This window comes from Heloderma suspectum, chromosome 2, assembly GCF_057233095.1.
Source record: "Heloderma suspectum isolate Gila_16-S chromosome 2, 16-S_ref, whole genome shotgun sequence".
Taxonomy (NCBI): Eukaryota; Metazoa; Chordata; class Lepidosauria; order Squamata; family Helodermatidae; genus Heloderma; species Heloderma suspectum.
In genome coordinates, this window is record NC_139459.1 from 256,850,913 (window position 1) to 256,864,831 (window position 13,919).

Below are 13,919 nucleotides of genomic sequence, written 5' to 3' on the forward strand. Positions count from 1 at the left end.
GGAGGGAAGAAGGCTTATGAAGCAAGCAGAGGAAATTTCCTTGTGGACCTTTTTTTACTTTCCGAGAGAGCTTTCTTGCAGTTTTCCCTGTGATAGGAATCTGAGCTCTTGTTTCTTGAGCACTCAGATACATTATACTAGCTGTCACCAAGCAGGGGCAGAAAGTGTCTAGTGAGTGAATCCAGGCTGAGAGATTTTCTCCAGCTAATTGGCACTGCCTGTGCTCCCTCCCTTGCCTCCAAGACAGGAAGGAAAGAGTCTTCAGGTGACATCTTGCATTGTCATCAGATCATTCCAGTGCTGAGCATCTCAGGAAGTATCCTGTGCCAAGAAGAGGGAGACACCCTCCAAAACACCAAAACTAAGTCACATGAAACTGGAAGATGTGGCAGAACATGTCAGCTTATTGTGCTATACATTGTTTTCAGTTAAGAGAATATCTAAATCATGGTGATTCTTTTACTGAAGAAGAACATTGCCCTTGGATAGGAAGGCTGTGAAAAATAACATATAGCATGGATCTTCCCAGAGTAGCCATAGCAGAGGGATACCTTTTATTTGCTGTTTTCCACAAAGCATGGGAAATTCTAAACAAGTCATATCCTGTATGTGGAACAAATTAGGCATCCAAATACATACATTGGCCCTTATCCAACAATTTGCTATGGGCACATAGCAAGTTCTAATGCACATACCAAGCTCCCCTGCATGTAAAAGTTACCGCCCCACTCGTTTTCATGAACACAACTGGTAGCATCCACGCTCCCTCAGTTGAAAGGAGCTTGCAGTAGAACGAACATGACTTCTCCCCCCGCCCCCCCATCCACGAACATAAGAGATCTGTTTCAGTGGAATTGGGATAGCTTTTTTATATAAATTTTAAGGGGTTTTACCCTTGCTCCCTAAATGACAGTTTGAGGCACAGGGGACAGCTGAGTATCCTCACCTCACTTCTTCATCCATAAGCTTCCCAGGGCCAATTACATGGCAGAGGAGCTGGTACAAGTTGCTTCCTTATGCTCTTCAACTTAATATACTTGCCAGAAGCCAGAGAAGCCAGCCCTTTTGCATTCACATATCATGTGCATGTATCAGGGAGGTAGATCCAAGTGAAGGAATTTTTGAGATACTGGGAAGCTAGGCCAGAGAGATTTGACTCCAAGGTGTACATCCATACAGTCTTCCTGCGATGATCATAGGGGAATAGGCTCTTTCCATCAACACTGGAGAAAAGGAGATGGAGATGCATTTTCCTAGATGCCTTCTCTCTCTTGCTTACCCTTTCCAGTGCATGATGCTTTCTGCTCCTAGATACTACCGCTGCATCTGTACTTCTTTCACCCCTTCAGCTCATCCTCAGCTGAAATGTTTGTATCTCACCCTTGCACTTCAGGCATTCTATAAGAGATGATCCACAATAATTGCCATATATGCTAAGCTACCCATCCACTCAGTACACTTTCCGCCCAACATTTGCACCAGAGGCCTTCATGTGCGGCTACTGGCAGTTTCCTAATAATGTTTTGGGTCATGTATGAAGTGTAGGGCTATGGGGGAAGAGAGTTGATTGTTTATCATGCAGGATTTTTTTTTGGCATGGAGTGTTTTGGAATCCCTAGTTAATTGTTTTTTTGAAGCCCTGCAAGGGAAATGGCTGTGGTGGGCTTGGGGATGGGGTAGTTGTTTTGATCCTTGTGCTACCTTTGTGCAGTGGTGGGCTGTGATCTTTGAGATCCTGGATCCTTCCATGAACAAAATGCCTCCTTCCATTCACAGAAAGGACTATGGTCCAATGGAAGCTTCTGCTGGCAAAGAAGGGGAGGCACTTTTTGCTGATTTCACTCTGCAGTCCCCAGTGCCACCTCCCATGCTGCTCTAGAGGGTTCTCCAACCCTCCAGAGCAGATTTTTGAAGGGCCACAGAGGAAAAGGTGAAAATTGCCTCTCCACCCACCCTTTTCCACCAGTGTGAGTTTCCTGTGGCTGAAGGTGTGGCCATAGGAAGTTAGGATCCAAGCTTCTGAACCCTGTTGCATTTTCTTTTAAAGCACATTTGAAATATATTTCACTGTAGGAACCATCATATCCATACTGCTTGCAGCTCTTAGAATCAAAGTCAACAAGTGGGACCTGCAAGAAAATATTGTACTGTGGAGTGTGTGCTCCTGTTCAGTGTGCCTGCCAGCCAACCAGCCATGCCTCTTTCAGAATACTCCATTTGAATCCCTCTACCATCCAGTTTTCAACCCCCCGCCCCAAACAGCTAGTCAATATCACAGTCAGTTTTGGGGTCTAGGAGGCATTAGGGATTTTTCTAATAGCGTTTTTTTTATACCGTTGCAAATGTTCAGATTCCCAAAGCCTAAAATGCCGCCCTCTTGTGTGTTTTGGCTATAGAAGGATCCACATTCACCTCTGAGCTCCAGAAATAGAAGAAATGCCCCATCCCTGGGTTGTTTAGTTCTGTCTGCTGCATTTTCAACAACCCATGGTTGTTGTGATGTGCGAACCAGACCATTGAGGAGCGCCTGCTCTCACAGCTAGCTCATTTCTCCTTTTTTCCCTCCCCCACCCCTGCAGCTTAAATTCTCATTGTTTGAATGCCAGTGGAAAGAGGACTGCCAAAGTTAAAAATTAAAGAAAAACAAATGAGATCAAAGCAGGAATAAACAGTTTTAGAAAAAGGAATTGCCAAGAGGTGCAATGCAGATGAAAAATAATTAATAAACAATTTGCTGGAGGCATAACTTGGTCATTAAAAGGCAATTGCTTCTCCTCAGAGGGTGGAGGCCTTGCCTTACACTTCATTTTCTGCCTAGCTCTCAGACAAAAACATTTTTTAATGTTTCGGTGCGTAACCCCCCCCACCCCCCAATGCAATCTATGTACATCAGTTTGGGCATTTTACCAGCTGTCTGGATTGCACATGTTTTTTAGGCCTGAACCAGCAAACAACATACTAGCAAGAATCAGTCAGAAATACAGTTCAGCAGAGAATTAGAACTTGGCATGCAAGGAACCCCATCATATTTAACCCTAGGGCAGCCTTCCCCAATCTGGTGCCCTCCAGTGGCCATGCTGGCTGGGAATGATGGGAGTTGCCGTTCAACACATCTGGAAGGCACCAGGTTGGGGAGGACTGTCATAGGACATCCATATGCCTGCTTCACCACTCGGCCAAAAGGGCATCATTGAAGTCTGTACAAACTACATTGGTTTTAACAGCGTGACGCCAGCTTTTAGTTTTCCCACTTTTTTCTAGAAGCTGCTTCCAGTTTTTCCACTTATTATTTCAGTTTCAGAACGGAAGCTGGCAAACCTCCTGTTGCAAATTGTACCCCATGGCATAGTAAATAATCTTAATCTTGAAATATGGCATGCCTTAGCAATGCACCTAGACTCCTCTGTGTCTCTCTCTCAGTCTCTCTCTCTCCCCTGCCACACACACACACACACACACACACACCCTCATTTGCCTTTTACAGTTGTGACTGGGAGTGAAACCCAGTTTTGGAGTTTCTCCATGGAGGTTTAGAGTTTCTCCATCCCATGGAGCATCCCTGGGCTGTTCAGCTCAGCAAGAGCAGGTGAAGGGGAGCCAGTACACTCGCTTGGTCCCATGGGTAAACATGATGTGCGAACTGGACCATTTTATGATTATTACTTTTTTAATTGTACTTTACTGACAGGTAAAGGGTTACTGATAGTTGGAACCAGCAAGCCCAGGAGTATAAAATTGTCTGTAATCCACTACTGGTCGATACATTTGAGGTGGAAAAAAACAGTTTCACTTCTGGTCGTTACCAAGACAACAACTCCTAGCATTCCTGACCATTCGCCATGCTGGCTGTGGCCAATGGGAATTGTAATCCAAAACATCTGGAGGGCAACAGCTTGGGGAAGGCTGCTGTGTGGTTTAGAATTAATTACATTTTTCAAAGTGAAGAAGTCTGTGTAATTAGAAACCTTGTATACTCCCACACCAGGAATGGGCAACCTTTTTCCCCCTGTCAAGGGACATATCCCCTCTGAAGTAATCTCTTAGGGGAACCCATGCTGGCAGTGGGCAGGGCCAAAGCCACGCCACTCTTCTCTCGCAAGATCATCCCTGCTTCTCTCATTCTGTCTCTCTAGAATCTCAGAAGAGAAAGAGAGAGAAGCTTTGGCAGCTTGCGTGGGAAGGAATGGGGGTGCCGGCGGTTGCACGTAGCACACATGTTGCTCCAGAGCAAAGAGTTCATTGGATGGCGTTTTGTCACCTTTTCAGAGGAGTGTTGTCAACATTACACCTGAACCAGATTTCACCTAACAAGCATGTTCTTAAAAATCAGGAGTACAAGCGTCTTCCAAAATAACAAACAGGCTTTTTCTTTCTTTTTTTAGCAAAGGAAATTTGAAAAGCTAGAGAATAGAATATGGCATGTCTGTGGTCAAATAAGACAGATTTAACAGGTCTGTTACGGATAACTGCAAGTAGCTGCCAAACACATTCTGTGTTTACATACTATCAAAGTAGTTTTTCGCATATCACTATATAAATGCATTGCTCGCCCCACTAAACCTCTTTGGATTTCGCATTATCTTTTCTATCCTCTGTTTCTGTTTTCCAAACAGCGCTTCTCCCACCACCACCCTTCCAGTATGATCTGACATTCTCCCTTGAGTTTCTCACTTGTGGAGGCTGAGATTGAATGTGTTACAGGAAGTGCAGATTTATAACAATTGCTGTTGCTTTCTGCCCATTTTCAAGCCGTTCCGATCAAAGGACTCTCTAAGCACTGCTTCAGCTCCTTGAATCTAGTAATCCCGCTACTGTGCTGTGACTTTTCCAGTGGTTAACGTTCAAAATCCTGCCAGTGGCATTTTATAACAAGCAATTCTACATTTACCTTTTGTTACCAGTTTTCAGTTTAGCCATTGTAACATTTCACTGTTTTTTTTAAAAAATGCTTTTTGTTTTTCGTTTGTTTCCTTCATTAACATTTCCATTGCTTATTTCTTGTGCCAGTGTACTGTGTCACCTCACCTAAGGAAGACAATAGGTATAGGGAGCCACCGCCCACCCCGCCAGGATATATGGGGATATCTTTAGCGGACATAAAGGAAGGCTCACCTCACCACCCACACCTAAAGCCTCCAGACTATAGTGTGGCGGTGCAGAGGTCCAAGATGCTGCATAGCACGCTGTCTAGGCTCTCCTCCGCTCCTCTGAGTAGCGAACCAGTGGCCTGTTTTCCAAGGAAGATGCCTCAGTGGCATAGCCGACAGCCGTCCCATCCTAAGCTAGCAGATATGACTGACGCAAATAGTGAAGAGGATGGTATGTGAAAGATCTTCTTTGCTAGCTGTTTAGTACGTTGGTGTGTAACTATAATTGTCTTATCTCGCAGAGGTCACTGTAATTGTGCATCAGTGATTCTTTTCCTTTTCAATCATTTGCACATGCTTTACAACTTGCTTATTGTGACAATGCATAATCCTGCACATCCAGCAAATACATCACTGCGCTAATGATTAACCAGCACATTGACAAGAAATGCAAGTATAAAGCAGATGCACAGAGTGGTCCAGAGTTCTTGTCCCTCAACAACAACGTTCAAGAAAAGCCAATCCTCCCACAGAGAATTTAGAATATTTTTGTGTCGCAGAAATGATTTCAGGATGGTAGCATGAATGTAACTAGCTACATCTAAGCTGCTTTATGTTCACTGGAGAAGGGGTAGGCTGCCCTCCAGGTGTGTTTGCCTACAGGTTCCATCAGCCAAAGTGGCCAGTGGTCAGGGGTTATGGGAGTTGTAGTCCAAAACATCTGGTCGGGACCAGGTTGCCTTCCCCTGCATCAGAGCTTATCTGAGTTAGGCTGGAAATGCATGAGCCATGCCACGCCGTGACCATCTACAGACGTTCCATGCAGCAGCTCTAGCCAAGTGAAGGGCTGGTCCTCCACAGGGTTCGCTCATGTAGTAAGCTGAGCACTTCCTGATGCAGTACTCAGCAGCAGCATGATAAAGCCCAGCACGGTAGAGTCTAGACATGACTGGCTCTCCATGCAGTTAGAGCTGCAGCAGGGCACAGTTTTTAGTAATGGACGGGCACACAATAAATAGTCCTTAGTTTCCACCCTTAAGATTTTGAAGAGAATACTGTCAGACTGAAAACAGCTGAGGCTTTAAATGGCAGCTTTGATTATTTACAAGCAAGTGTCGCCAACCTCATGAAGTTGCTTAGTGAACAAAACCAAGCCCAGAAGGACCCACTAACTGGACCACACTGGCAGATTTAAAAGGAATCAAACATGGAAGCTTTATTTTTATGCTTTGCTCCCAGTTTATCTAATGAAAATAGGCAACTTTGATTTTATTTTTCATTCCATTTGTACTTCATCTTCTGTTGCCCACCACTATTGGTTGTTTGTTTTGACACAAATTTTCTCATTTTCAGTTGAATGCATGAATTAAAATGTCTTTCACGCTCACATTGTGCTTTTACGAAATTGGGATTTGGGCACCTGACGTGCTTCCTTGACTTTAAAATCTTCCTACAGTCCTGTGTGAAGAAACTTGTGCTATAATTACAGTATCATGTTCAAAATAGGGGTTGGGGGTGGAAGTGTACATCTGTGTGCATAACTGTGTGATCATGTTCCCGAACCTGCATAAACATTTAATCGGAGTGTGCATGTCTCTGTGACGTTTCTAACCCTCTTGTTTCATGAGGTAGCATTGCTTTTACCCTACAGGAAACCAACCTTGCTGACCCTGATGCTAAAAGAGCCCCCAAATCAACACATTAGGCTGCATTCCTTGACCTCTAAAGCAAAATTATCCACTATATTTCATTTCATTTTTGTCCTGCCCTTCCTCCAGGGAGCACAGGGTGGTTCTCTTTCTATCCATATGAGGCAGATTAGGCTGAGAGTGGGTGACTAACTCTAGTTCTTCTCCAGTTCTGTGGTGCATTGATCACACATAATGACAACCCATGGATTATTTAGCCTGTGGGTTGTTTGGAGCAAGCGAGCACACTGCTGCCCGCTTACTGCTTCTGCTTTGCCTCCTGTTTCCAAAATAACGCACTGTTTCACACTGTTTAAACTGTTTTATTGTTTTATATTTTTAAATTGGTATTAGCTTGCTTAATGGTTTAATATGTTTTTAGCTGTTTAAATTATTTATTGTTTTATACTGTTTAAATTGATTTTACCTTTACGCCACCCTAAGATCTTAATGATATATGTTTTAAATAAATAATAAACATGGGGTTCCTGAGTTGTTTGTCATGACATGCGAACCCAGAACTCTGGGATGTTGAGGGGGAAACATCCCAGAATTCTAACCTATGGCTTGTTATTGGGTTAAAACTCTGGGTTGTTTCCCCTCAACAATCCAGAGTTCCATGTTTCCACATCACAATGAACAACCTAGGAATGGGGCATTCTTGGGTTGTTTAGGAAAACAGGTGCGAAGCAGAAGCGGCAAGCAGGCAGGAGGTAGTGTGCTTTCTTGTGCACGCCCCCGACTAACTATAGGTTCTTTAACCCATAGTTGGTTGTGACGTCAAAACCAGGCCTGTGTCTCATAGGAGAATCTTAGTGGACTGCCCACTTGTGAATTATGACTGGCGTCCAAAGACAGGCACAACCATGGCATAGGCACGCTTGGTGATGTTGGCCATATGGAGACTGTTAGGAGCACAAGCCCAGCCCCTGTGCACAAGCGTTGCCCAGTTCTTTGAATCATCGGTTATAATTCTGTTCCTATTAAGACCCCAAGATAAAAAAAATAATTTGATCTATATTTTGGTGAAAAATTTGCAGTACACTTGATGATTAAAAGCAATTCTTAAATCCCAAGAGGTGGTTTTAAAAATAAAACTTATTAAAACCCAGATTAGAAATTTGGCAAAGAGAGCTGCAGGCAGAAAGCAGCTGGGTAAGCAGTGATGCAGCGATAGGTCTGGCATGTGCACCTGACTAATTTCCAGTTTCTAATCACTTCATGACAGGGTATATAGCCTTTTGCTGAAGCTGGGAACTGTTTTTACAGTTTTCATTTTTGTTGATGTGATCAAAAGCATCATGGACAGCAGTAAAGAAGGATTCTGAATCTTTTGAAAGTGTTGACTGCTCATTCGATTTGATTCAAGAAAACATCATGGGGAGTGATACCTGTTTTCCACCATAGGTTGAGAATGGGGTATGGTCAGTGTATTGATTAACTATATTGCAAGTTCATGGCACAGAGTGTTTACAGTGTTTTTCTTGTTTCACAGAAGATGAACAAGTATCAGCAGTCTAGCCTTTGTGCTTCCTGTGCAAATTGCCTCAATAACATCGGAAGAAGGAATCATACAATACTGTTAGCTGTAGCTGACAGCTTGCTGCTATTGACTTCAAAATGTTGCATTTGCCTCTCTTCTGAATAACATGATGAGTCTCCCTGGATCATACTTTTGAACTTGCATCAATCCACTGAGATCAGTTCCACAGCCTAAGGAAACTATTTATATCTGAGAGAGACAGACAACTAATTCTAAGGAATACTGACCCTGGATTGCAGTAACCAGTATCCAGAAAGACCTAACTTTTAATGCATTGGGGCCACCTTGGAAGCATTCTTCTGTAGAATCTTTTAGTACACTTCACTCAAATATTTTCTATATGACCATTATGGCTTTCAGTTGAAGAATGTTCTGTTATTGTACTTACAGAAACTGCAAAACTTCAGCAAAACCAAGGAAATGTCTGCAGCGATCTGAAGAGTAATTTATTAATTTGGAGTTTATATAAGGGTTTTTGTTTTGTTTTGTTTGTTGTATGTGTATTGGAATGCTCTGGTTGGCTAATGTGAATGCTTTTACAAAGAAAATAAGGTAACAGATTTATTTAGGTGTTAGTGAAATGTTGTGTGCTAAGCAAGAGACCTTGGACTTCTGAGGAACTGGATGTTCATGAGTGCAGCTAGAGGTTTACACACTATACAACATGAAACCTCTTTTGTAAAATGCCAAGCCCCTGAGATGTGTACTAAGTGTGCTTTAATGTGCATCCAGTAGTGGAATACTGCCATCTGTTGGTCCTGTATTTTAAAATCAGTGAAGTACATGTGACTGTCCTTTCAACCTTCAAAAGACTTAAGGACCCTACCTGCAGTTCTTTTCTTTCCCATATGCCTTCTCCTGCCCTTCAATCTAAGTGAATCATGGTGTTTGTTGCATTATCTTCTGGGATCCTGTTAGGTGCAGGCCCCCCCAAATGGAAGAAGCGCAAGGAGAGGACTGCTGTTTGTCAACTGTGCCCTGAATTTTTGAGCTGTATCCTCTTCAGCAAGGCTTGCGCTGGAGAAGTTCCCACTGAGTTCTGCTGTTTGGGAGCCAGCCTGAGGTGTTCAGATCTTAGGAGCAGGACCACAGAGAACTGAAGGAATATTAGATTCCAGTTCTTCTCCTTTTGTAATAGTAATAATAATGCCATCCGGTATAGTATATCAGGTATAGGTTTGCCAGGAAACTTTTCCTTCCATTTCAGAAGTGAAAGCTGATTGCAGTTACTTGCTGTGCACCTGATCAGACACGCTCTCCTCTAGTACGAACGCATATGATCCAGGATGAGCCCCTGTTCTGGAAAGGAGTGTGAGGCTAAGCCCCAGTGAGACATAAGCTCTTCGTTTGTCAGGCTTCCCTGCACAACAACATAGAATGAAACATGAAAAGGCAACGATGTTTAGTTTTCAGGAATGAAAACTCATCACAAGGTTTGTGGCCACAGACAACTTTGAATATTTGCACTGTGGACTACTGTATATTGACCTTCCTGTTCTTCCAGCCAGGATTAAAGTTAATATATTTCAGCTTCTATCTCATCCCAGATTTTCCACTAAACATAGTGAATTATTGAGGTATAGGGCCTTTACAAATCACATAACCCACCTCTAGAGAAAAGCTGTAAAAGGAAGCATGTCATTATTGCCATCCACGGGAACCCACAAATGCCACTCATTAACTCCCTAATGGTGAGCACCAAATGAGAGCGAGACGGGGCTTGTGCCTTTTGAAGCAGCAAGATTTCTTCCCACTCTCAAGTGTTCCAGAAGCTTAGCATGACTGCAAGATCAAACCCTCTCCCTTGTCCCAGGCTTGGGTGCTGGGCTTCGGAGATGCTGGGAAATAGTGATGTCGGAATACCTCTAAACCCCAGCGCAACTGCAGGCATATCAAACTACCCTTCTACTGACCTACTATCATAATTTAGCGGTGCTCTGATGTCCTGTGCATCTTCAGACACAAGACCTCACCCTGACCCAAAGCTGGGATGGTTACTAAGATGCTGTTTGCCAAAAATTGCAGACCCCTGGCTCATATGTACATGTGCACGCGCGCTTGCGCACACACACACACACACACTGTGCAAAGATAAGGGATAGAGCAAAGCCTTTGTTTATAATTGGGCTAAGTTGATACTGCAGCTTTACTTAGCCAACCAGAGTACATGGAGAAAAACTGGAGTTATCTGCATTTATTTTCTTCCTCTAGCACATAATGATGGCCAACCAAACATTATAAATAGACATGAATGTGTCAATGTATATTTCAAGTTTACTTGTAAATCTTGGTATCGTAAAATGTTTACAATCTAAGCTAGAAGGAAGATGTTTATTGGTTTTAAAGGTGCCTCAGAATAACTTATTTTTTACACTTCCAAGTTATAAAGAGCTTTCAGATTTTTGTGTGCGCGCGAGGCAAATGCAGCATATTCTGGCAGAATCCAAACAAAAGTACCAAATATTAAATTTAAATGCTAAAGCCTTCTATATGCATTACCCATATTGATTTAGGACAGTGCCAGTTAACCAGAGGGTATGTGTGAACAAACGTGTTGTGTTATGGATTTCTGAGAGTCTGCTGGAGTACTCCTTCAATGCCTGTTAATATGAAATTATCAACTAGAAAATAATAGGTGGAAGTGGAGAAGCTACCTAATTCATAATTTAATTGGCTGACTATATGTTAATGCTCAAGACTTAAGTATCTAGAATAAGTAGCTGAGACATCAGTCTGCTCTCCTTTTCTCCCATTCAAGGCTTTCATGAAAGCAGTCAATGAAATAATATTAAAATCTGACTCAAGTTGGCATCCATGATTTCAAAATTATAACTGTGTTGACACAGGCAGTACCCAAGCTAAATTTTCCTGCACAAATCCCATTAGAAGTTCAGAATACTGCAACTTCCATTGATTTCAGTGTGACTGTTGTAGGATAAGTTCCTGGTGGATTGTGTCCTAGGCCCCAATCCTAGATAGCCACAGCAGATGCAGGGAAGAAGCACATGCTCAGCCAGATACATCATTAAAGTTCTTACTGCAGCTGACACCCAGCAGAATGGGGAAACCGCCATTCTGTTCAACACTGTGGGTTGCTGCTTCAGCCAGCTGGTTGACTGCAGCATGAACTTCAGTGCCTCTAATTATCAATGTACTTCTCACCAGATGTGCCAGGGTGATCTAAGAATGGAGTTATACTTGCCAAAAACAAGCTTGTAACTCCCAAGTCTTGGCTCCCAGCAGGTCTAGCTCTTGTGTGTATCAACTGGTGCATAAGTGCTAACTTAATGTAACTGCAAACATTATAGAAAATGCGGTGTTTGGGGCCAATAAGGTAATCTCTCAATAACCTCAAATATTTGTTTCAGCTTGTAGGAACAAAACTTAAAGAATTTAAAGCCTTCTCCCTCGAGGGTAACCCTTTTCCATTCTATAAGCCTGATTGACACTATCCAACCTCAAAGTCTGTTCACCTGGTCCACTGAGCCAGCCATTTTGCATCAGTCACCCTCTTGAATCTGGTGTTTTCCTGTCAACAGCATCAGTAATATTCAATGTTCAAGTGCATGGGTTTTAGAACCAATGCTCATCTTGTTAATCATGTTTTCCTAATATAGAACCCATATAGTGTAAATATGCTGTGGGTAAGTATGCTCTTTTAACTGCTTCATATTTGCACAGTACGAGTTGCCTCAATCTGTCCTTGCTCTTTATTTGTTTTTTGCTTTTTTTTATTAATCAGATGATCACATTGATCAGGGACACTAGCCAAAATGAAATGAGGCATGGGTTGAATACAAAGAGACAGAATCGCTTTTTTAAAACCAGTTCATATTAAAACTGTTTAATCCTGTTCTATGCTGTTTTCATAATGTTTACTCGTAGTGTAATTGAGCATGTTACTAGCATGTTCTATGCTTTTGCCCCAGGTTATATAATTTCTCCAATCTTAACTTCCATCATGTGTTTGAAATAGCCACCTCTTCTCTGTACATATCATTTATGCTTCGTTCAGTATATTTTGAGGAAATGATCCCTAACCAAGCAGGCTATATCCGTAAAGCTCACAAGGAATGTTTGGAAACCTCAGACATGCAACCAATGTCAGGGTTTGCCTTCATGTAGTTACATGAATAGGGTGGGTGCGTGGAGTGGGGGGAGACCCTCCCTCTTAATATAGAAGTAGAGCTGTGACCTGTACATCCTTTAACTTGCCAGGTGACTCCTACTTGATGATGCTGGGCTTATAATGTTGGTGAACTATGTTGTGATGTATGCATAATATTGGGGTAGAAAAAGGTGTTACTCTAGTTGTACTGATGTTTTCCAGAGTAGTAATATGAAGGTGCACGTGTGTTTATATGCACTTCTCTTACCCTGACACACATTGTCACCTAAGGTCAAATAAAATGTTTTCACCTGAAGGATGGGTACAGAGTCAGCCTTTTCTTGCTAAAGTTGGAGGATTTTGCACAGACACTAGTAGAGATGGTTTTCACTTAGGCTTTTGAAAGACCTTCTTAGGGTAAGATCCTGCTACAGAACTAGCTGATTCCAAAGAATGAGGGATCCCGTAAGAATGAATTCTCTCTAGTAGCTTTTCTGAGAAGGTAAGACCAGAAGAAAGGAAACTTGGTCTGTTCAACATATCATTCAGATAATTTATTTCTAGGCAACAGCACAGCTATCAGTCTCTATAATATACTTTTCCTTAAACATGATTTTAAAAACAATATTTTCATTGCCTTCAAGAACTGATCAGGAAAACGGGATACTCTCTTTGACTAAAGCTTTTAATGCTAACTATTTAAAACTGGAGCAGGAAACAAAATTCAATTCCTGGTTCAACTCTTCCCTGCCCCGTTTGGTTGTGCTTGCCATCACCTTGACTTTAATTTCTCTATATGTACATGGGATGCAGTTTAGCCTGGTATTAATGACATTTTACATATGTGAGCATATGGGCAAAAACTGTACAGTTGTAATGGTATTCTGATAGCAATTGTCAAACTGCACAAGTCAGTGATTGTAAAGTATTCTGTAACAAGCAATGTTTGTCTTCTATTTTTTGATACCTCTTACACTTATGTCTTTTAGAAAGACAGTGCCTCTGTATGCTTTTTTGTATTTTTACTGAGTGATTGTAAATATTTGTTATATTTTTGGTTAAGAGAATGTTTAAAAGTACTGTTTAATATCCAATCTACTAATGTTGTTGGAACCAATAAACAACTTAACATGGATAACTGTGAGTGGTTCCTTTCTATCCAGTTACCACCACACCTCCCAGTTGGGATTTTTGGGTCCCAATCACCTTTAGGTTGCAATCCTATACCCATGTGAATTCAGTGGGGCATATTTGAAGTGTAGATAGGATAGGATTGCACTGCTAGTGAGAGATGACTCTACCCCTGCAATCAGTACTGTCTTTGTAAGTGCATTGTTTTATTTTCTTGTTGGGGTGCTGCCATAAACTGATAATGAATAACACAAAAGTGTTTCTCTACAGAAAAGGGGAAATGTAAGACGACAGTGACCATTTTTTGCTTCATAAGGGGAAGGGGAATAGTTGAAGGAAGCTTTGAAAGGGGCACCATCAGG

The 13,919-nt window shown here is 42.1% G+C and overlaps 1 protein-coding gene across 8 annotated transcripts in view; it reads left to right on the forward strand.

Annotated features, from left to right (window-relative positions):
* The window catches only part of RAPGEF6 (Rap guanine nucleotide exchange factor 6), a 213,981-nt gene extending 200,421 nt beyond the window's left edge, over nt 1-13,560 (forward strand). For 6 of the 8 annotated variants that reach the window (XM_084838888.1, XM_084838893.1, XM_084838891.1 and 3 more), the window contains 2 exons: nt 5,008-5,319; nt 8,271-13,560. In XM_084838888.1, the coding sequence (XP_084695014.1) occupies nt 5,008-5,319; nt 8,271-8,296 (338 nt within the window). In that variant the 3' untranslated portion in view covers nt 8,297-13,560. The remainder of the gene's footprint in view (nt 1-5,007; nt 5,320-8,270) is intronic. The other 2 variants (XM_084838894.1, XM_084838896.1) reach the window with 1 other exon arrangement.
* The last annotated feature ends 359 nt before the right edge of the window (nt 13,561-13,919 follow it).